This window comes from Muscardinus avellanarius (genome assembly GCF_963383645.1).
Source record: "Muscardinus avellanarius genome assembly, chromosome: 10".
Taxonomy (NCBI): domain Eukaryota; kingdom Metazoa; phylum Chordata; class Mammalia; order Rodentia; family Gliridae; genus Muscardinus; species Muscardinus avellanarius.
In genome coordinates, this window is record NC_137796.1 from 78,402,316 (window position 1) to 78,426,648 (window position 24,333).

General features: G+C 44.1%; 1 protein-coding gene across 1 annotated transcript; it reads left to right on the plus strand.

The window, feature by feature from the left end:
- Positions 1 to 851: 851 nt before the first annotated feature.
- On the plus strand, positions 852 to 24,333 carry ZKSCAN1 (zinc finger with KRAB and SCAN domains 1; the record flags this gene model as incomplete). The annotated part of the gene is made up of 7 exons (XM_080703849.1): positions 852 to 1,274; positions 1,809 to 1,962; positions 4,829 to 4,920; positions 5,218 to 5,344; positions 8,567 to 8,942; positions 23,754 to 23,900; positions 24,090 to 24,333. The coding sequence occupies 7 exons, from the start codon at positions 852 to 854 to the stop codon at positions 24,331 to 24,333; spliced, it is 1,563 nt and encodes a 520-aa protein (XP_080559975.1).

Genomic DNA, 24,333 nt, shown 5'->3' on the forward strand with positions numbered 1-24,333 from the left:
GAAGGCCCCTGGGTTCCATCCCCAGTACCACCAAAAAAGAAAAAAAGTAGGGCTGGGTGTATAGCTCGGAGGTAGAATGTTCCTGGGTTCCATCCCCAGTGCCACAAAAAAAAAAAAAAAAGGGCGAAGAACATAGGGGAAGGAAAGTTACAGAGTATAAGGTCAGGCTGTGCTTCTGCTTGGGTGCCTTTGTGGCACCCAAACTCTGACTGCTTTTTATACTGGAAGTTAAAACTGGAGCAATTTTTCAATATCGGCACATTCTACCTCTAGGCTATTCCCCAGACCTTTTTTTTTTATTTAATTCCTTATTTTGAAACAAGGTCTCCCTGAGTTACAGAGGGGCTCACTAAGTAGCTGGGGCTGTCCTTGAACCGCCATCCTCCAGTCTCAGCCTCCTGGATGCTGGGATTACAAGCATGTGCCACCACACCCAGCCAGACCTACTTTTTATATTTTTAATTTGGAACGGGGGTCTTGCTAAATTGCTGAGGCTGGCTTCAAACCTGCAATCCTCCTGTTTTAGCCTCAAGTACTGGGATTACAAGCACATGCTGTGGACCCCGCTGTAAGACCCTGTTTCAAAACAAAAAAAGGGCTAGGGATGTACCTTGAAGGTAGAATGCCACTGAGTTCAATCCCCAGTACCACATCAAAAAAGTAAAGGCATTCCTAGTGCCTTGAAGTGTAGTAGTCTTTGTGGAGCATTAGTGGCATAGATCACTTTTCATGAATATACTAATAACTTTTTTCATTACTTCAGAAATAGTACAGAAACAAATAGAAAACATCCATTACTGAAAGGCTAGCACAGACCCTGTTTGGATCCCACCAGTTCCCTGAGCCTGAAGATGACTGCTGAGTCAAGAGAAGCCACGGGTCTGTCCCCTCAGGCTGTGCAGGAGAAGGATGGCATCGTAATAGTGAAGGTAGAAGAGGAGGATGAGGAGGACCACCTGTGGGGCCAGGATTCCAGCCTGCAGGAGACGCTTCCTCCCGACCCAGAGATATTCCGCCAGCGTTTCAGACGCTTCTGTTATCAGAACACTTTTGGACCTCGAGAGGCTCTAAGTCGACTGAAAGAACTTTGTCATCAGTGGCTGCGGCCAGAAATAAACACCAAGGAGCAGATCCTGGAGCTGTTGGTGCTGGAGCAGTTCCTTTCCATTCTGCCCAAGGAGCTGCAAGTCTGGCTCCAGGAGTATCGGCCCGATAGCGGAGAAGAGGCTGTGACCCTTCTGGAAGACTTGGAGCTTGATCTGTCAGGACAGCAGGTAAAGAAGGGGGAAGCCTGTACATGGGAGACGAGCGTGGGCTTGTATTGGCACTAGGAGAAAGTCACTGATTTTAGGCTAATATTAGGAGTTTTTGTGGTGGTTGTTTTGCCTCTTCTTCTAGGCAAAGGATTCTTGGAATTGGGGATGTAGGTCAGTGGGAGAATGTGTGATTGGTACTCATCAGGCCCAATCCCTAGCACTCCCCCGAAAATTGTGCTCTGGTCTTCTTCCTATATCCACTGGCATACTTATGGTTTTTTTTTTTTTTTTTTTTTTTCTGGTGGTACTGGGGTTCCTGGAAGCCCTTCTACCTCCGGGCTACACTCCCAGACCTATTTTTTTATTTTTGGAAACAGGGTCTCCTAAGCCAGCGCGGCTGGCTTCAAACCTGTGCCATCCTCCTGTCTATGCCTCCCAAGAGCGGGGATTACAAGTGTGCGCCACCACGCCCGGCCACTTATGGTCTTTTTTAAACATTTTAATTCCTATTTAAAAAGTGATTCACCCACCAGCACAACTTATTTTCCTCAGGTTCCAGGTCAAGTTCATGGGCCTGAGATGCTCGCCAGGGGGATGGTACCTCTGGATCCAGTTCAGGAATCCTCAAGCTTTGACCTTCATCACGAGTCCACCCAGTCCCATTTCAAGCATTCATCTCGGAAACCCCGCCTCTTGCAATCCCGAGGTAAGAAGTAAGGTTTGATGCAGAGGAAAGACGTAAATGTTTCAAGATGGGAGTTTCCTATCCGTGTTGTAAAATGTGGCGGTTGAAAAGCACCCTTGTTTTCCTTATTACTAAGTATACTCATAACTGTCCTTATTACTAAATATTAGGAAAACGTAACTCAGACCAATCTTAGGAGCTAAGTGATATTACCAAAGAGGTAAGTGAACTGTGTATAACTATCCCATCCTGACGGACATTCTGTTATTTATTGAACTGTTGGTGTTCCAGATGTCCTGCTGATTTCTAATAGGAGAGTGATGGGAACAGAGGATACCAGCCTGGGTTTTGAAACACTAGAGTATCTTAAATTATCTTTGAAAGGATTATAAATCTTTTTAAGGATTTATTGGATATAGTATATAATGATAACTGTATAGCATGATTCTTTTTTTTACTTTCAAAAAGTTCAAATAATAGGGAATGGGTTCTTTTTAGGAAATGAGAAAAATATCAGTTGAAGATCATATAAATAAAAATCTGTTTCATTTGTTTTGTTTGTTCTTTCTTTTTTCCCTTTCAGGGAAATATGTATTATCTTTGTCTAAGTTTAAAATCAAAGTAGATGCATAGAATGTTGGTAAAAACAATGAAATGCAAAAAATACAGTTGTTCAAGAAGAATTGACCAAGATACAATCCTTAGCCATCGTGTTTATTTGTGATGACATTTAAGATAGGAATGTTAGCTCATGAAGCTTAAGAGGGAGCGTTCTCTCTCCCATGCATGCTGGAGGACAGCCAGTAGACACATGCTGGAGAAACTCATCCAGACTAGCACATCGTGGTGTTTAACTCCGCCACTTTGATGTCTTTCCAGGGCCGGTGGGGTATCTCCACGCCTCACAAGCAGAAATCACAGAGGGTGACATTGGGAAACTGGAAAGGGTATTCATGACCTAAGCACTGGATTAGTACTTTAGGTTACCAGAAAAACCGTTTTAGAGACCCTGCACATAGAGTTGTTATTTAGCAAATCATTCTTGAACGACTTGAGGCATATACTTTTATTCTCAATTTCCTCTTTACCCTATTCATCGTCCAGTTTTTCTTAACCTTCAGAAGCTTCAAGTGCTAGGCTCTTGATCTTCATGTACACTCTTCTTTACCTCTTCTTAGATTTTACAGTTGGAAATTGTTATAAGGTTTAGTAATTCACTTTCAAGTGTATCTCTCTACTACCCTTGTACCTGGGCACCACCATCTGTCTACCAGAAACATTTCAGTAGTACTTGGCAAGGGGGGAAGGAAGGTTAGTTTTATGTTGCACCTAATGCGTTCTTATGATTTGCTATGTGTGTCTTTTACTGTGTGAACGTCAGCCCATACCTTTATACATTCCTAAACGCCTCATCAACATTTGAACCACATATGTGGCTTATTAAAAAACTTCGTTATGGCTAAGTGGAAGAAAAAAGTAGAGGGATTAAAAATAACAAAAACTTACCTAGAGGTAAGAAGACCTCCTGCCCTGACTTTCTAAATATTACTATAAAAGATTTTTAGTAGCTAGGCATGGTGGTGCACGCTTGTGATCCCAGCGTTCGGGAGGCTGAAACTGGAGGATCCCAGTTTGCGGACAGCCTCAGCTACTTAGTGAGGCTCTCTGCAACTCAGTGAGACCCTGTTTCAAAAATGAAGAATAAAAAAATAGGGCACGGGGTGTAGCTCGGAGGTCTAATGCCCCTGGGTTCCATCCCCAGACTGGCAAAAAAAAAAAAAAAAAAAAAAAAAAAAAGAAGCTGTGTTGCATATTTCTTTTATTTATTTATTTTTTTCGGTACTGGGGATGGAACCAAGAGGCATTGTACCTCCGAGCTATACCCCAGCCCTATTTTTTTATTCCTTATTTTGAAACAGGGTCTCACTGAGTTGCAAAGGGCCTCACTAAGTAGCTGAGGCTGGTCGCGAACTCAGATCCTTCTGTCTCGGCCTCCTGATTACAAGCGTGTGCCACCACGCCCAGCTTGTTGCATTTTTCCTAAGCACAAATGAGATTCTGGCACTGTTTCTTGGGCTAGAGAAACATGAGCCAGACTAGAAACACAGGACAAATGTTATGGCTTGTCAGAGACTAGGAACCTGAGTTGTAGACCTGGCTCTACTGTTCCCAAGTGACAAGAGACAAGTCATTTCTGCTCTCGGGGTTTCAATTCCCTGCCCCCCACTTTTTGTGTTGTGGCTTTCTACCTCTGAGCTATACCCCCAGCCTTGTTTTATTTTTATTTTGAAACAGACTCTCACTAGGTTGATGAGAACCTCGCTATTTGCTGAGGCTGTCCTCAAACCTGTGATCCTCCTGTCTCAGCTTACCAAGTACTGGGATTACAGCTGTTTGCCACCATGCCCAGCCATTCACCTTTTTTTTGTTGGTGTGTGTGTGGTCCTGGGGGTGGAACTCAGGGGCTTTTCTACCTCAAGGCTATACTCCCAGACCTATTTTGTATTTTATTTGGAAACAGGGCCTCACTAAGTAGCTGAGGCTGGCTTCGAACCTGTGAGATCCTTCTGTCTTAGCCTCCCAAGGGCTGGGATTACAAGCGTGTGCCACCACGCCCGGCTTCACCTTTTTTTTTAAAGTACAGGGGTGGAACTAGTTGATTTTAAGGACCCTTTTTATTTATTACTCTTTATGATTCTTGCTTAAGAATAGAGGTTTTGAGAAAACTGCAGTCTTGCTTTTTCTTGTTTGTGTTCTCTGGGGCTCTCTCCTCGGTAAAAACTGAACAGTGAACTCGCCGATGCAGGAACAAGAATGCCCCAGTCCTTTCTTTGAGGGAGGCTCAGAGCAGAGCTGATTTACTCACAGCTCCTTTCTCCTCCATCAGCTCACCCTGCCACCCACGTTCCTGCCCCTCACCACGAGGGGAGTCCCAGAGACCAGGCGATGGCATCTGCACTATTGACAGCAGATTCCCAGGTGAGCTGTGGCCCCTCTGCCCTCCTGAGTCCCAGTGTCTCCCCTCCCCCCTCCTCCTCCTGAGCTACTCACAGTCTCCATCAGTCACTCTTGATGCCCCACCCACAGAGTAGCCCACTCCACTCTTCTTTAGAGTCTTTGCGCCACAAACCCTGTCAGCCCACCATGCTCTGGTCACGTGTTCTCCCCCGCATTCTGAAGTGCTGCAGTCAGCTCTGTCCTTGACTTCAAGTGTGGGCAAGGGGACTGTCCCTGAGTTTGGGGAAACTGAGCATGGGGAATCTCCTGTTATTTCAGGCAATGGTGAAGATCGAGGACATGGCCGTGTCCCTCATCCTGGAGGAATGGGGATGTCAGAACCTGGCTCGGAGGAATCTCAATAGGGACAGCAGGCAGGAGAATTATGGGAACATGTTTTCCCAGGGTAAGACTGATGCAGGATTCTCATCTGATAAGATCATTTTTGTCTCTCTCTCTTTGTTAGTTCTGGAATCTCTGATGTATTCCGTTGATTGTTGGTAAGGATTTAAAGACTATTGACTCTTATTATTCACAATAGACAGGGGTAACATTTGATTCATTGAACTCCAAAAGGCATAGTACTTTAACTTATGATTAACCATGGGTTTTTTGTTGTTGTTGTTATTTTTTTGTTTTGTTTTGTTTTTATATCTCTAGGTAGTTTTTGCTCTTAACTCTTATGGTCTGAGTCACTTCTTCAACCACTCAGCTAGTTACCTGAGAGAATTCTGCCCCACTCCCCAGGGGTTACATTTTAAGTAACCGATCATCAATCTAATTCCAGCCATTGTCCTGGCATATCCAGGCATCCTTCCTTGGGCTTTGTCTTCTTCCATCCTCTGTGAGCACAGCTCAGAGACAGCTTTGCATCTGGACCTCCCCTGGAATCAAGTTCCCAGTTTCTAAAAACTTATGGTGCTCTTTGAAGAATTTTGGGCCCTGAGTGTGTATGAATAAAGAAGTTCAAGAGACTTCAGCCAGATAAAAGACAAGGTGACACGGTCATATGAGTGGGTCTCTATTAGATCTTAACCCCTAGGACACAGTGCTGCCAAGGAGCATTCAGGTACCTGCAGTAACAGAGAAGTTGGCAGTGAGACTTCTGCCTTGGCAGGGCAGAGGAAGGGAGAGCGAGGAGTGATTTTGGAGAAAGAATGTTACTGAAGAAACTTGGGGTTTGTTTGGAACCACAGGTATAAATGGGATGTGTAGTTTCTAGGTAATTGGCTTTTTGTACTAGATAAAAATTAAGCCAAAGAATCGATGTGTTCATGAACTGTTACTCGCTCTGATAAGTTGAACAAAAAAAAAGTATTAACAGTCTTGAGAATTATCCAGATAGTCAAGGACCTTAGCTTGGAATTCAAAGATTAGACCAAAGCCAGGCATGGTAGTACATACCTGTAACTGGATGACTGAGACAGGAAGATGGCAGGTTAGTGGCCAGCCTCAGCAACCTAGCAAGGCCATCCACAACTTAGTGAGACCCTGTTTCAAAATTTAAAAAATAGAACTGGGTCTGGTGGCATATGCCTATATGCCTCATAGGAGACTGAGACAGGAGGATTAGAGGTTGGCACCCAGTCTCAAGAACCTAGCAAGAACCTGTTTCAGAATTAAAGGGGGGGTCTGGGGGTGTAGCTTGGAGATAGAATGCCCCTGGGTTCAATTCCCAATACCATAAAAAAAGGGAAAAATTTTAAAAATAGTGCTGAGGGTATAACTTGGAAGGCAGAATGCCAGTACCACACAAAAAAAACAAAAAGAGAGAGAGAACAACAAGTAAACCAATTTCTTCTTCCTTGTAATTGACTCAGTATTTATGGCAATTTCATCATTAAAGTCAGGGGTTGGATATTATTCAACTCCCCCATGATTATATTCAGGGGCCTGTTAGGATTGTGCAGACCCTCTGGGAAAGGTTTCTTAAGGCCAAATAAATAAAGAATAGAGGTAATGAGTGTCAGTCTTCACTTAAAAACAGAGTGGCACACAGAATATAGCAGTATACAATTAAAAAGTATAGTATTATAATATACTGATTACTAAAATGATGGGTTTAGCTCTGCACTTGTAAAAAAAAAAATGTTTTATCTCCTTTGTGGGCTATCTCCAGGATTGTTTTCAGTTAACTTTCCTGTTCTGTTATTCTCAGTTGTCAGTTGATGAAGGTTTTAATTGTGTACTAGCAAATGTCCCCATCCCCATCAGCTCCTTCACCTCATCTCTCTTACTTAGGCATAATCACAGTTCTCCCAGTGGAGGGAAACTTTGCTGTGTCTGAAGGGCCCTGTAACCTGCCAACTGCAAAGCTGCCTGTTTTGCCTGTTAACCATCACCTTGTTGAAAAATATTAACAGAACTGGAGGAGTATTTGCTTTTCCTTTTTAAACTCTATTCCTTTTTTTTTCTTTCTGCTAATACCATTAACCATTTTCTAGCAAATACCTTTATTTGTTCTCTTTTTCTCTTTCTTTCCTTCCTTTTTTGTTGTTGTTATTATACTGGGAATTAAACCCATTGGGCTATACTGCAGCCCTCCCCTTTTTTTGCAGTACTGGAGATTGAATCCAGGGGTAGTCTATCTCTGAGCTATACCCCCAGTCCTATTTTTTATTCTTTATTTTGAAACAGGGTCTCACTAAGTTGCAGAGGGCCTCACTAAGTAGTTGAGGCTACTGCAAATTCACGATCCTCCTATCTCAGCCTCCCAAGGACTGGGATTACAAGTGTGCACTACCGTGCTCAACTAGAACATGACTTCTGAATTATGTATTCCTTCAAATTAATTACTCAGTGATCAAATAGTAGAATCGTGCCCTCTTAATTCCTTACTTCTTTCTTCCTTAACTGAGTCTCTTTCTTATTCTCCACTGCGCCTGTTTATTCACACTCTCTGCACACATCCCCACTGTAGGTACCCTGTTATTTTCTCATCTTTCCACTCTTTGCCTACCCTCTCATTTTCCAAATGTACTCCCCATTGTCTCAGTGTTTTCCTCTTTCATCTTTGATACTGTGAAGTTATTTTACAGCTTTACAAAACTTTATAGAAGCTTCCTGGAAAGTAGGGTCACTTGAGTAGGCTTTATATTCAAAAGAAAAAGGTGCTATTTGTATTTTCTATTTATTGTGTCAGGTTGTGAAAACAGAAATGAGAACAAGGAGTCCACCTCAAAGGCTGAAGGCACAGAAGACTCAGCCGCCCATGGGGAGAAAACAGGAAGGTTCCAAAAAGAATACGGTGAGAAACAAGAGCAGCAGGGAAGAGTAGTAGAAAGGCAGCAAAGAAACGCTGAGGAAAAAACTGGAAAAGAGAAGAGAGAGTCAGGTCCATCTACAGCGAAGGAAAAAAAACCCACCACAGGAGAACGAGGTCCAAGAGAGAAGGGCAAAGGGTTGGGAAGAAGCTTCAGTCTGAGTTCAAACTTTAATACCCCAGAAGAGGTTCCAACGGGAGCAAAGTCGCACAGATGCGATGAATGTGGTAAATGCTTCACAAGAAGCTCCAGCCTTATTCGCCATAAAATCATCCACACTGGAGAAAAGCCCTATGAATGTAGTGAGTGTGGGAAAGCCTTCAGTCTCAACTCCAACCTTGTCTTGCATCAACGAATCCACACAGGAGAGAAGCCTCATGAATGTAACGAGTGTGGCAAAGCCTTCAGTCACAGTTCAAATCTCATCCTGCACCAGCGCATCCACTCTGGAGAGAAGCCTTATGAATGTAACGAGTGTGGAAAGGCCTTCAGCCAGAGCTCAGACCTCACCAAGCATCAGAGAATCCACACAGGGGAGAAACCCTATGAATGTAGCGAATGTGGAAAAGCTTTCAACCGAAACTCATACCTTATTTTGCATCGGAGAATCCATACCCGAGAAAAGCCCTATAAGTGCACTAAGTGTGGCAAGGCCTTCACCCGGAGCTCAACCCTCACTCTACATCACAGAATCCATGCCAGAGAAAGAGCCTTGGAGTACAGCCCAGCCTCCCTGGATGCGTTTGGAGCGTTTCTAAAAAGTTGTGTGTAAAGCAAGAATTTGTCATCAAGCCATTTCCCCCTTTTGTTTCTAAAATTATTTAGAGATGTGTGCCCATTGAGGAAGAGAAAAAAAAAAACAGCTTCAGATTTTTTTTTTTTTAAATCACACTTAAGGATCCTTAAGAGTTATCTCAGTAGTGTTCTGCCATTGTGTAGTCTATGGGCATGGAATTCTTCCATATAGCCCCTGCAGTGAAAAGTTGGTCATGTGGGTAATCCACACAGTGTTTCCCCACAAAATAAAACACACCCACACAGTAAAATGTAAGCCTTTTAGTAATGAGGATACCTTTAAGGCACTATTAGACTCATAGCAACCACATGTAATAGACCAAGATCGGCTCTGTGAACATGATCTCCTGAGGTTAAGAAGCCACTTGCTGCAAACCAGCCCTGCTTGGCCAATGTCTTATTTCTCACAAAAAAAAAAAAAAAAGGAACCGTTAGACAAAAACTACATTGGGACATGCTGCTCAAGTTAGTTATATATCTGATAAGTTATATATCTGATCACTGGTAGCCTACCAAAGCTATAGAAATCTAGGACTGTGCTGATCAGTATCAAACCAAAGATTTCTATCTCTTCCTGAAAGAGAGGGTATGTGCACCAGTCTACAGTTCCAAAGGACTGCAACAAATGTAGATGGTTCTATCCTCATCACTGAGATCAGTTCTACTGAAATAGAAACAAGTTAAAACACTTCTTTCCCGTCTCAAGTCCCTAAAGCACTCTAGCACTCCTGAATGCGTTTCTTCACAAGTTAGCACTTGATTGTATACTGTCTTAAATCCTTCCTTGTTTCATGTATGGAAGTTTTTGTCACACCCTGCTCCCCATAAGAGATGCTTGGGTTGTCACGGGATAGCAGCACAGGACTGTATGTAGTGCTGAACACATAGAGGCACTTGTCATGACTGACTTCTAACGGGACTTTTAGGTTTACAATAAAGCCCTGTGAGTCATGAGCACCTGAACTATGATAGCCTGGCCCAGTGTTGAAAGAGGACTTTCAGAACCACGAGGCACGCCAAGACCTCTAGAGTCCATGCTATTTTTGTCCTAAATATAAATGTCAGTCTCTGGTTAGCCACCTCATAGACTCTTTCTAAGCATGGATCACTGAGTAAATACCACAGAACCTCAGAAGTGAGTACATTGTCATCATCTTCAGAAAGGAAAATGTGAACATGGACTAAGGATTTTTGATACTCTTCCATGGCAAAAAATCTTAGCCAGAATTCTCTTCAGTAAGCTGCTGAAGAATGATGATTTGGGTACTTTCTGAATCGTCTAATTTATATAATACAGAAGATGTGATTTTTTTTTGTCACTGTTGTTGCTTTTCAGAAAAAGGAAAGTTTTAGGGAACATTTTTCACACTTTTCCAGAAATTGCAAACACATTTATCATCATTAGCTGGCAATTACTAAAGGTATTTTATTGCTCTGAGAAGTTCAGCAACATACTAATACATGGTTGGTTGTATCATAGTAACAGTGCATGGTGACTTTTCTGCTTTTCCCTGAAGACTCAGATGAGGTTCTGGAACTTTAATCTTCCCTATTATCAGTGCAGTTTGATGTAGGTGGCTCCCTGGAAGCTGATACTTTCACACAGGAGACCCAAGTAATCAGGGGCTAGGTAAATATCAAGGCCTTGGTTAGATGCCCCTTTTTATGTGCATATTCAAATGGTCATGGACAGCCCTGCAGAAACTCAGATACATAGACTAAAGACTATTAGCATGAACACCTATAACGGGAAAATGGCACATACAGTTTAATATATTCCCTCAAGAAACAACTAACAAAACTAGCCATCTTCCATGACCATGAGGAGTCCATGAGGCAACATGGTGGAGCCACTGAGGTGGAGGCATGTGTGGGCTCAGCTCCAGACCAAGCTGGAATTCTGCACAGTGGTCATTCTTCAGTCTCTCTTTGTCTTCTTTACTTGCACCAACCACAACTTCTTTGTATCTTCTAAGTAGTTTCTTCAATGTTGCCTGGGAAGATCATTTAGCTGATTACCAGGATATTTCTGTCCATCAAATTAAGAAAAATGAAATATTCTAGAAGAGTATACCCAATGAGGTAAGAGTTAAAATGCTTGAATTTTCCTCAAAGAATGAGCCACAGTGATGGTTGCTAGGAAACTGCTGTTACTTTTGAGAGGATTTTTGCCCCCCTGAAAGTGCAGCACAACTCTAGGCACCATCCAAACACCTTGACTGTGTTCCACATTGGCCTTTTCTTTTAACCTCAGCTATGTGCTGACATAATTCAGCCATCATTTGGGGAGTTTTAGTTTAAAATGAAATTTAAATATGGACTTGGCCTCCATTTTATTGGGACATCATGCCAACTTGGTTGGCTAACCACTGGGGTTGCTTCATATCTTCCTTAGATGGACTCCTGAAGGCAAATATTTGAAGATGTGTTTTCCTGAGGAAGACAGGCTATAATTGGTTATTGAAACCATTTGCTTCACACTCACTTACTAGGTGCTTAGTGCAGAGTGTCATTGGGCCATGGTCAGCACTAAAAACATCTAATTAGTGCTCAGGATAATCATTCAAGAGTTCTTGACTGGCTGAAATCTGTTAACAATTTAAACACTCAGTAGTTAACCATTAGCATGTTAGTTGACCTAATGGAACTTTTCAAAGTTTTTAAAAATTATACCTTGACCTTACCAGGAAGAGAAATAAAATTCTTCAGGTTGTGGGGTATTTGTTTATACTCTAGACTGGCAGGCAAGGCTAAACCTGAGAATATAGATGTGTGAAACATCTTAGTATGTAACGCAGTTAATAATAAAGGCATAAAAGTGAAACTATGCTAAGTGTGTGTATAGAGAGATTGATATATTTGATACATGAAACAATTCACATATGCATCAGAATTTATTCCAGAAAGGAACCTCTTGTATGTGATAAGTATGGCAAAGCCTTTAATCACATCTCAGCCCTTAGCAACAGAAAGCGTACATTGTAAATAAACTATTAATAATGTGAGGAAAATGTTCATAGCCTTGGACAAGAAAAGGAATTCCTTCAGTATGTTCCAGCCATGTGGTAAATTTCAGAAAGCTGCAAAGGGAGCTCAGTCTTAACTCCAGAGGATCCACAGAAGAAAACAATGTGGGGAAATGCTAAAGAAATACAAAAATTGTTAATATTGGATACTTCTATATATTTTGTATGGCCATAATGTTGGTGTGTGTGTATTATGTTTTTTGTACATTTAACCCCTTGTGTTGTTCTGTATGTCCCCTGTAAACAAGTTATGTATTTTATTTTAATGTAGTTGACAAAACACATCACTCCAAAAGCGAAGTTTTGGAGTGAATAGTGAAGAAATTGATGTGATTAAAAGCAAAAAGTTCATAGAACTGAGAAAAGGGTGGAGGGCTTCATCGTTTGGTGCTTATTGAATTGAGAAGAGATCAGCAAGTTTGTGAGGGGTGACAGGTTAATAGGACACTAAAGCGAAACAACTATAAACATCTGCAGCTTCTTGAGAGTTTTCTCTTCAAAACTGGGAAATTGATCTCTGAGCTGCCAGGTCACTATTGCAAGCAAAGGGAGTGGATAGATTCTCCAAGCTTGGGGAAGGAATTGAATTAATGAGAGAAGTGTATTGGAATGGCTAGTGGAACCACTTAACCTGACGTGCTTCTATAAGCCACAGTCCTGCTTCCTCACCAGTTCTTAATATGCTTAGAAAATGTGGGATATGAGAAACGCCAAGAAGGTCTGTTGCCTGGAAAATAGGAACAGGTGCATCCACCAGTGTGAACTTGCAGGAGTGTCGTCTGGTACGGCCTGAGAAGCATCTTGAGCGAGAGTCTCTTCAGCTGTGCACCCTTGTACCTCCCCTGTTCCTACTCTCTTTCCCTCGTTTATGACAAGGAGAGAGGGTTTGTGAAGATTCATAGCTGTGAAATGTTTCTGTTTTGCTTTTTGTCCAGATAGGCACACTGATCTATTTATCCACAGTCAGATAAACAGGTTCATCCTGCCATCCTCATGGAAGACAAATGGTGTGAATTGAAATGACGATGTGGTCAAACAGTGACAGCAGTACCTGCCAGAAAAGCCCTGTTTTTGTTTTGTGCATCAAATTCTGAGGAGCTTCTGAAAACTATTTAAGAGAATACAGGGGTTCTCCGTGATAGAAACCAAATGGAGTTCTGCATCTTAAGTGGAGTCAGAAAAGCAAATTAAGTGGTATAAATAGATTATTTCATAGATCATTTCATAGAAGGTAGGGTAGATTCTTATTTCAGCTACCATTGGAGAGTTTACTAAAACATTAAATTTTTTCCTAACATAGATTTAGGTTTCATTTTTAGAATGGACACACTACTGTACATTTAAAGCATTTACTTATTTTGGTATTCAGATTAATTTTTTATTCTATCTGAAAATGAAATTATTTGTTTTACTTTTCAAAGCTTTCTAAGTCAAACTTGAAAGGGAGGTAAGCCATCTCCAGTTCTGCAGGTCAAACAAAAGGTTGGGAAATACTTTTGACATCCCGTAATACAGAATGTCTTAACGTGGAGAACTTAGTTTCTTACTGTCTGGTTCTGTTTGCTAGTAAACACCACTAATCTCACCTTTTTCTCTGTTATCCAAAATAGTGAAAAGGAGAAGAGTGGATGTTAGGCATCTTCTAAACTGTGGTCTACCGCGATTTTACAGCAATCTTTTTTTTTTTTTAAATTGGAAGATTCTCATGCCTCCATTTACTAAAAGAATCATGACTCACTTTGCATTACATAGTAATCAGCAAAGTTAAAATTAAGTTTCCTCTCTCCAAGCATTCACTAAGCAGCGAGTCCGAGTGCTTGAAGATAGGAAGAATGAGCTCTGTGCATTGCTTGGAAGAGGTGGTGCTGGGACTTGAATTTCGTTCCAGTTCCAGATTTGAGGTTTAAGTTCCTTCGGTCCAGGCAGCTGCAATAACTCTGAGCCAATATGTAGTCTCCAGCAGGGTCAGATGCATACCCTCTGCTGAGGAAGAGTAATGAGGCCGGAGGCCAGGGAGAAACATGGGAATGACCATGCTGGGGTCTGTGTGCGCACCTTCCTCTTCACCTCATCCAGGTAGCAGCATCCAGCAGCTGCTTAAAGTTTCTAGTCTGCCCTAACAAGGACAAAGCATGTTAGACTTAGAAATGTTTCTGCTGTTAGCAGAAGTCCTGTTGGAACATATATACAAGGGGTGGGGGGAGGAAGCAGGTTGTGATTGTGCAGGAAAGTTGTCCTAAGAAATATATGAGTGAAGGGGTGAAGGGTGGGTTGTGCAAGGAAGATCAGTAATTATTTTAAAATGAGCATATGTATTTTTATTAACGTTTAGTTAAATATAGATTATTACAACCAGGTCAACATGATAAGCCTAAATCTATAGAGAGAGCTAACTCAGGCATTGTCTTATTTGTAGACTAGATCAAACCACCTGTCCTGTCAGTTCCAAGCTTTTAGAATAAATTAGACCAAAAGAAGAAACTTTTGTTTTTGTATACCTACAGAATTAATTTATTGCTCTTAAAAACTGGATTTTTCATTTTACCAGTCTCTGAAAAGTCTAGATGCATAGTAGATGTTCAGCAAATGAGTTTTAAGTCAAATTTGCTTAAAATCTTAACATTTCTAGAAAGGCTTCTTTCACTAAATAGTGTCATCTTAGAGGGAAAGTGGTTTGTTTTTTTAAAAGCTAGGGAAGTCCTTCACTAAAATAATTTGAACCCTTGATTGAGAGCTAGAGTTTGAATCATAAGACAAATGGCATCAAAATGACATTTATAGTCCGTGGTCTATTTTAGAAGGCCGGTGATGTCTGAAAAAGAAGCGGTGATGTCTGAAAAAGAAGCGTTAGAGTAGTGACATTGGTAAAGGAGATTGTGGGGATTTGTAAAATTCTCTTTACATTGTTTCTCTTCTGGGTCATGGTAAAACAATAAATTATCATCTCTAAGTGGCAATGCTTGTGTTTGGTTTTTGGTATCCACTTACATCATAGGCACACAGGTTTGGGGTAAAGAAATCATGAAAAACGGGAAACAGCTATAATCTCAGCACTTGGGAGTCTGAGACAGGATCACAGGTTTGAGACCATCCTCAGCAATTAGGCCCTGTTTAAAAAAAAACAAAAATAGGGCTGAGGGTGTGGCTTGGAAGTAGAATTCCCCTGGTTAAGTCCCAAGTAAGACACAGAAAGTATAATTTCAAAGATAAAAGCTGGATCTATGACCCAGAAAAAATTCACACAACTGTGTGAGCCGGGTGTGGTGGTGCACGCTTATCATCCCAGCATTTGGGAGTCTGAAACAGGATCGTGGTTCTCAGCTTCAGCTACTAAGTAAAGCCCTTTGCAACTCAGTGAGCCTGTTTCAAAATAAACAATAAAAAATAGAGCCAGGCGTTGTGACACATGCTTGTAAACCTAGCATTTGGGAGGCTGAGACAGGAGGTTGGCAGACAGCTACTTAGCCCCTTTGCAACTCAGTGAGACCCTGTTTCAAAGTAAAGAATAAAAAATAGGGCTGGGAGTGTAGCTCAGAGGTAGAATGCCCCTGGGTTCCATCCCCAGTACTGCAAAAATAAAAGCAAGACTGGCATGCATGCTGGGCACAGTGGCACATGCCTGGAAGGCTGAAACAGGAAGATCACAGGTTCAAGTCCAGCCTCAGTAAATTAAAGAGGCTTTTATCAACTTAGCAGGACCCTGTTTCAAAAAAATAGAGCTGGGGAGGTAGCTCAGAGGTAGAACACCCCTGGGTTAAATCCCCAGTGCCCCCCTACACACACACACACACACACACACACACACACACACACACACACACAATCTGCTGGGTATGGTGGAACATACCTATAATCAATCCCAGGACTTGGGAGGCTGAGACAGGATAGCAGGTTCAAGATCAGCCTCAGCAAATTAGCAAGACTATTTCAAGTGGGGGGTGGGGGTACTGGAGTTCCTAGAAGCCCTTCAACCTCAGGGCTATACTCCCAGACCTATTTTATACTTTATTTTTGGAAACAGGGTCTCTTAAGCCATTGAGGCTGGCTTCGAACCTGTGTGATCCTCCTGTCTCCGCCTCCCAAGCGCGAGGCTTTACAAGCATACACCACCACACCCGGCTCAAAATTTTTAAAAAGGCAGGGGATGTCATTCAGAGGCAGCATACCCCTAGGTTCAATCACCAGTACCACAAATACACACACACACACACACAGTCTTCTGAAAACTGCCTCCTACCCATCTTAGATAGCTAGATCACATTCTATTTGTCTAGCTAGTCAATCTGACTATAAGACTGGGCCTTCCAGACCTGTTGATGAGGAGCCCCAGTGAGAGTCTAGGCTGGGCACAGAGGGAACCAAAGCCCCCACTGCATACGACAGCCCTGAGCCGTAAAGGTCAGGGTTTGCCTCCCAACACCCTCCTAACCTTTCATTCTGTCCTGTCCAGTGCAAACTCTCACAGCTTCCTCCACCCCCTCCATTCCTGGGCCTGCTCCAGAGAGCTGCAGGAGGAAAACCTGCAGACATGTCCTCCTACAACTTTAGGCACCTTCCTTCTTACCCTTGCCCCTTGCTGGACAAGCTTACTCACTGGTCATATTTCAAGGTTCAGTGTACCATGACGATCCAAGTATCTTCTGCTCCCCAGACTCCCATGGCTGCCACAGCCCCACCTTACTCTCAGTGGGTGTCCCTCAGTATTCTTTTCCAAAGCCCTCAGCCCATCCAGATGTGCCTGGCTGTCTCAGTCTGCCTCCCCCCCACACCCATGAGGTGCTTACACGCTCCTCCTCATCCTCGACTCTTATTCTTTGTCTAAATAAGCACAAACCTGTAGCTTTAAGGAGTAAAAGCAATTTTGTGAGTGTGTGTGTGGTGCTGGAAATCGAACCCAGGGACATTCTACCTCCAAGCTGCACCCCCAATCTTTTTTTTTTTTTTTTTTTTTTGGTGTGTGGTACTGGGGATTGAACTCAGGGCCATTCTACCTCCGAGCTACACCCCCAGCCCTATTTTTTTATTCTTTATTTTGAAACAGGGTCTCACTAAATTGCGGAGGGCCTCACTAAGTAGCTGAGTCTGGCTGCAAACTTGGATCTTCCTGTCTCATCCTCCCAAGTACCGGGATTACAAGCATGCACCATCAAGCTGGGCTCCCCACTCTTAAATTTTATTTGGAAACAGGTCTGACTAAGTTGCTGAGGCTGGCCTTGAACCTGAATCTGTGACCCTCCTGTCTCAGCCTCCCAAGTACTGGGATTACAACCATGTGACACCATGCCTGCCTTGATATTTAGTTTAGTTTTGTTTTTTGGTGGTACAGGGGTTCCTGGAAGCCCTTCTACCACTGGGCTACACTCCCAGACCTTATTTTTTGATATTTTTTTATTTGGAAACAGGGTCTCTTAAGCCAGCAAGGCTGGCTCTGAACCAGCGCGATCCTCCTGTCTTTGCCTCCCAAGCGCGGGGATTACAAGCGTGCGCCACCACGCCCGGCCGATATTTACTTTTTTAATACTCATGCACCCTTGTACTTTTGATTTAATTCACTGAGTTCTATTTTTTTTTTCTTTTTTTCTTTTTTCTTTTTTTTTTTTTTTTTTTGGCAGTACTGGGGATGGAACCCAGGGGTGTTCTACCTCTAAGCTACACCCCCACCCCTACTTTTTAGCCTTTATTTTTTTTTGAAACAGAGTCTCATTGAGTTGCAAAGGGCCTCACTAAGTAGCTAAGGCTGTCCACAAACCACAATCCTCCTTCCTCAGCCTCCCAAATGCTGGGATCAAAAGCATGCACCACCGTGCCCGAATTAATTCACTAAGTTCTTAGCTGTTCATTTTTAGCTTTTTCTTTTTTTCTTTTTTTGTACTGGGGATGGAACCCAGGGGCCTTCTATCTCCAGGTTACACGTCTAGCCCTATTTTATTTTTATTTGGAAGCAGAATCTTGCTAAATTGCTGAGGCTGATCTTAAACCTGCTATCCCCCTGTCTCAGCCTCCCAAGTACTGAGGTCACAGACATGTGCCACCACACCCAGCCTGGTGTTCATTTTTCATTAACATGATTATCAACGTGTGTCTTGAGTATACTATAGAGCTAGGGGTTATTTGCAGTTAAATTGTACATGTCTAGCCAGGCACACAAAAAAATGACATGGAGTACAGAACAGTCACAGCCTGCTCTCCAGAATCCCTTATTTCTCTCTCTTTTTTTTTTTTTTTTTGCCAATCTGGGGGTGGAACCCATGGACATTTGACCTCTGAGCTACCCTCCCTGCCCTATTTTTTAATTCTTTATTTTGAAACAGGGTCTCACTAAATTGTGGCGGGCCTAAGTAGCTGCAGCTGTCCACAAACCGCCATCCTCTGGTCTCAGCCTCCCAAATGCTGGAATTACAAGAGTGCGCCACCAGCCTCATTTCTCTCTCTTGATCACCAGGTTTCCCAACCAAGTGGTTCCTAACCACTACTGTTACTGCCTCACTGCTGCTGTTGTCCCTTGTATATAGCTCCAGTAACTTAGTTCTTCCCCTCACCACTTACTGGCTCTGGCTGTTACAGGTCACCAGTGGTATGTGTATCTGGGGGTCCTGGGGACTGAAACCAGGAGCATTCTACCTCTGAGTTATACCCCTAGCCCTATCTATCTATCCATCCATCCATCTATCTATCTATCTATCATCTATCTTTGGAAACAAGGTCTCAATAGGTTGCTGAGTCTCGTTAAGTTGATCTCGAACCTGTGATCCTCTTGTCTCAGCTTCCCAAATACTGGGATTACAGGCGTGCACTACCACACTAGCTTCCTTATTTTTATTTTGAAATGAGGTCTTGCATGGCTGTAATCCCTGTACTTGGGAGGCTGAAACAGAAGAATCACAGATTTGAGGGCAGCCTTAGCAACTTAGCAAGATGCTTTCAAAACAAAAAATAAAAGTTTCAAGGACAGCCTCAGCAAGTAGTGAGACTCATCAACCTAGTGAGACATTGTTTCAAAATAAAAATAAAAGAGGGAGCGGGGCATGGTGGCACACACTTGTAATCACCAGCATTTGGGAGGCTGAGACAGGAGGATCATGGTTTGTGGACAGCCTCAGCTACTTAGGCCCTTTGCAACACAGTGAGACCCTGTTTCAAAATAAAGAATAAAAAATAGGGCTGGGGATATTGCTTGGAGTTAGAATGCCCCTGAGTTCCATCTCTACCAGGTACTGTCAAAAAAAAAAGAAAGAAAAAGAAAAAAAAAAGAAATGCTGGGCATAGTGGCACACACCTATGTCCCCTGAGACATAAGGATTGCAGGTTCAAGTACAGCCTTAGAAGTAGTGAGACTCAGCAATCTATCAAGACTCTGTTTCAAAACAAAAAAATAAAATTAGGCTGGAAGGTATAGCTTGGAGGTGGAGTGCCCCTGGGGTTCAGTCCGAAGTTACACACATTGCACCCCTTGTCTAGAAATTCCCACTTGTCCCTGACATATTTGGACTTAGGCCTAATCTCTGTCTCCCACTCCAAAATCTTTTTCAGTGGTCTCTATACCCATCAGGCCCTGAATACGGTCTTTCTGTGCTCTAACAAGTATCACTGATTTTTTTCCCTTTATGCGTGTCTAATTCTTTACATTTTCTTTAGAAAATGTCTTTTCAGCTTCCCAACACATCTGTATCCATGAGCTTCTTCCAGGAAGAAAATAGGGACATTTTCTGAATTGTGATGGATGGGAAGCTCTGCCCCCTCAGCCCCCTTCCTGTTCTAAGAGAAAGTTTTTATCGCCCCCTACTGGCCAAGTGTTCTGATGGCAACAAAAATAAACGTGCCAGGATGAGTGAAAAAGATGGGGAAGAAAAACATTTTAGAAAAATCTTGCTGGAAAACGAGGGAACGAGCTGGGCATTGTACCACGCCTGTAACCCCAGTACTTGGGAGGCTGAGACAGGAGGATTGCAGGTTCACCTTGGGCTTTACTAAGTAGCTGAGGCTATCCTCTAACTTGTGATCCTCCTGTCTCAGCCTCTGAAGTACTGAGATTACAAGCGTGTGTCATCACACCCGACTTTTTTATTTTGAAATAGGCTTTTGCTAGGTTGATGAGAGTCTCATTACTTGCTTAGGCTGTCCAAAACTATGATCTTCCTGTCTCAGCCTCCCAAATACTGGGATTACCAGAGTGTACCACCATGCCCAGTTTACTTTTATTTTTTGAAACAGGGTCTCACTGGGTAGATGAAAGTCTCAGTTTTTATTGAGGCTGTCCTCCAACTTGCAATCTTTCTGTCTCTACCTTGTATGTCTTTGAAAATAAATGCATGGGGGAGGGTACTGGGAATTGAACCCAGTGTCATTCTACCTCTGAGCTACATCCCTAGTCCTATTTTATTTTTATTTTGAAATAGAGTCTACATACGTTGCTGAGCGTCTCACTGCTTGCTGAGGCTGTCCTCGAACCTGTGATCCTCCTGTCACAGCTTGCCAAGTACTGGGATTACCGGCCTGTGCCACCAGGCCCAGCATAAAAACTTTTAAATGAACATCAAGGTAAAATGATGTCATTACTAAATTTGTGGTGCATTTAGGCAGGTGATGGAGGACATGGACAAAGCCTGAGGAACGAAAGGTTCCGAAAGAGTTAAAGGAGATTCCACGAAAGGTCAAGGTCAAATTCTCCAAAAACGCTGGGTGTGACCATTGTCCTTCTGGAATTTGCCCTCTAAGGCCCACCTACAAAGCCAGGGGGCTGATCTTAAAAACAAGACCTGTAATCTTGGGGCTAATCACAAGACCTGTGACGTCACAGGTCTTCCTTTTGTCTTGTTTATGATTGGTGATTTACTTGTCTTTCACTTAATACCTCACTATTATTCTTTGGTGTTTACACTTTTCTACTAGGAATTTCACTGATGAAGGGCATAAAATCTTGGGTTTTAGGAATAAATTTGGTCAGTGGCTCATCAGGCGATTGTCCCTGCGTTCATTTCAGGGTAGTTGCTCATCAGGCAATTACATTTCAGTATGGCTACTCATCAGGTAGCGGTTGCTTTCATTTCAGGACAGTTGGTCATCAGCCAACTGTCCGGTGTTCAGGGCAGCTGCCCATCAGGTAGCTGTTCGATTTCCCCTCTCAGGTCTCTCCCTCCCAAGTCCCGGAGAAAAATCTCCACAGGCAGGGACTCTCATGTGCAGGTATGCTCTTATCCCTCAACACATTTAACTTTTGCAGGACCAGACAAAGCAAACTCACTGGAGGGAAAGACTGGGAAAGTCTTCTGTTGTACAACCAACCAAGGCTGGGAATTTGTGAGTTCTATCTGGTCATCCAGCAAAAGAAGCCAGGCATTTAAGGGGGAGAGACATGCCTTTATTCCAGCTTTGGCAAGCTGAAATAAGACACCGAGGTCTCTAGTACTCAGCAGCAACTGACTGGGTCCATGAGAGCTCCTCATAGACTTCCACACATCTGCCTATCCAGGCACTGGATTGTCCCAGTCGTTCATACAGCAAATTAGAACTAAAGTGGAAACTGGCCAGGACACAGGGTTACGTAAGATAATATGACATCCTCACGGACATGCTTAGTTTTTCATACGATAGTGGAAGACAAAGGCAAGGAAGCCTAACACATACCATGTTTTGTTTTGTTTTGCTTCTGGGGATTGAACCTAAAGGGATTCTACCTCCAAGTTATACTCCCAACTGGCTTTTATTTTTTATTTTTTGTGATACTGGGGATGGAACTCAGGGGCATTCTACCTCTGAGCTATACCCCCAGCCCTATTTTTTTTTTTTTAATTCTTTGAGACAGGGTCTCACTAAGTTGCAGAAAGCCTCAATAAGTAGCTGAGGCTGTCCACAAACCACGATCCTCCTGTCTCAGCCTCCCAAAAGCTGGGATTACAAGCATGTGCCACCACCATGCCCAGCATCCGCATTTATTTATTTATTTATTTATTTATTTATTTATTTATTTATTTATTTATTTTTGCGGGTTTGGGGATGGAACCCAGGGGCATTCGACCTCCGAGCTACATTCCTTGCCCTATTTTTTATTCTTTATTTTGAAACCGGGTCTCACTGAGTTGCAGAGGGCCTAAGTAGATGAGGCTGTCCACGAACTGAGATCCTTCGGTCTCAGCCTCCCAGCCTCCCAAATGCTGGGATTACAAGCGTGTGCCACCATACCTGGCCCACTTTTATTTATTTATTTATTTATTATTTTTTTATATGTGTGTGTGTGGTACTGGGGTGGAACCCAGAGGCTTTCTACTTCTGGGCTATACTCCCAGACCTATTTTATATTTTATTTGGAAACAGGGTCTCACTAAGTTGCTGAGAGCCTCACTACATAGCTGAGGCTGGCTTCGAACCTGTGCGATCCTCCTGTCTCAGCCTCCCAAACACAGGGATTACAAGCGTGTGCCACCACGCCCGGCTCGCTTTTATTTTTAATTTAACGGTTTCAGTTGTGGAAGAACTAGTAAGTTGCTAAGGCTGGCTTCCAACCTGTGATCCATCTGTCTCAGCCTTCCAAGTACTGGTATTACTTACAAGTGTGCTCCACCACACCCAGTTTACACACCATGTTTTATCCCCCCCCCCCCTTACTGGTGATGGAACCCTTGGAGGGTCATTCTACCTCTGAGCTACACCCCCAACCCTATTTTCTGTTTTGAAACCAGGTCTCACTGAGTTGCAAAGGGCCTCACTAAGTAGCTGAGGCTGTTGGTGAACTGTAATCCTCCGGAATGCTGGGATTACAAAGGTCCACCACCACATCCGGCTACACACCATGTTTTGACTTTCCTCCATTCTTGTAACATCAGGAGGATTTCTGCCTGGGAAGTTTAGGTTCCAGAGCTAGCCAGGCACAGTGGAGCATGCCTGTAAACCCACAGGTTTGAAGCCAGATCAGTAATTTAGGTTCTTGGCCACTTAGCAAGATCCTGTTTAAAAAAAAAACAAACAAAAAAACCCAGCGCGGTGTGTGTGGGGGGGCTCAGAGGTAGAACATCCTGGGTTCAATCCCAAGCACCCCTCCCCAAATTGTGCAGGCAGGGCTACTTTGGATTGCTGCCACCACCACCTGGATCCTAGAGTGATAACTGAATCTGAGGCTTCACAGACCAAGTGAGGGGTTCCAAGTACACAAACAGTGCAGGGCTCTAAACTCGGCTAGGGCCCCGGTCACCGCGCCCAGCCTCAGGAGATGGGTGAGAGAACTGCTGAAACATTAGCCCAGGTGGACTGACCTTCCTAAAAAAATAGGGTATGAGGTCTCTGCCTTTGTGTGTTTTTCTTTGTGTGTGTGTGCTACTGTGATATTAAAACACCCCTCGCCCAATTTTTTTTTTTTTTTTTTTTTTTTTTTTGCGGTACTGGGGATGGAACGCGGGCGTTTTACCTCTGAGCTACACCCCCGGCCCTATTTTTTTTTTTATTCTTTATTTTGAAACAGGGTCTCACGGAGCTGCAGAGGCTCTCTCTCCTCACTAATAGCTGAGGCTGTCCGAGAACCCCGATCCTCCTGTCTCAGCCTCCCAAATGCTGGGATTACAAGCGTGCGCCACCACGCCCGGCTCCCCCGCCCAACTTTTACTTTTTTGCCTCGAAGCGGGGTCTCGCCAAGCTGCGAAGTCTCCCTACTGGCCGAGGCTGCCCTCGAACCCGCGGCCCTCGCGCTCAGCCCGCCGAGTACCGTGGCGGCCGGCGCGCGTGCCCTTTGGGCCTCCCCAAGGAACCCGGATGCCGCGGTGCCCGAGTTCCTAGAGGGGCCGCGGCTCCGCGGGGCGGGGCGGGGCTCTGACGCACTTCCGGTCGCGCCGCCTCGAGCTGCGCGCTGCGTTCTGCGCTCTCCCGACGCCCGGAGCGACTCTGACTCACGGTGAGCTCGCCGGTCCCGGGCTGGCGCGGCGGGCGGGAGAGGCAGCCGGGGGCGGGGGCGGAGGGAGCGAGGAGCGGGCCTGGCCGCCGCGGGCGCGGAGGGCCCCAGGAGGGGTGGGGGCGTCCGCCGCCCCTGCCCGGCCCCAGCTGGGGGAGCGCCCGCCCCGGGAAAGCCTCGGCCCCCCGCCAGGGCTTCGACAAATGAAGCCTCGTCCCGGCTGCGCGGGCCCGACCCGCTCTGCTGTGCGCCCCCGCGGCGAGCTGTGGGTCGGCGGCCTGGGGCCGCCTTCGCCTTCTCCCCGGCGCTCAGGTCGGAACTGAGGGTTTATTGTTGGAAACGCCCGGGAACGTGCTGCGAGAACGCGGATCCCAGAAGCCTCGGCCAGTGCCCGCCCGAGGCAGGGAAGGGGCTCCCGGCGCTTTGGCCCGGTTAG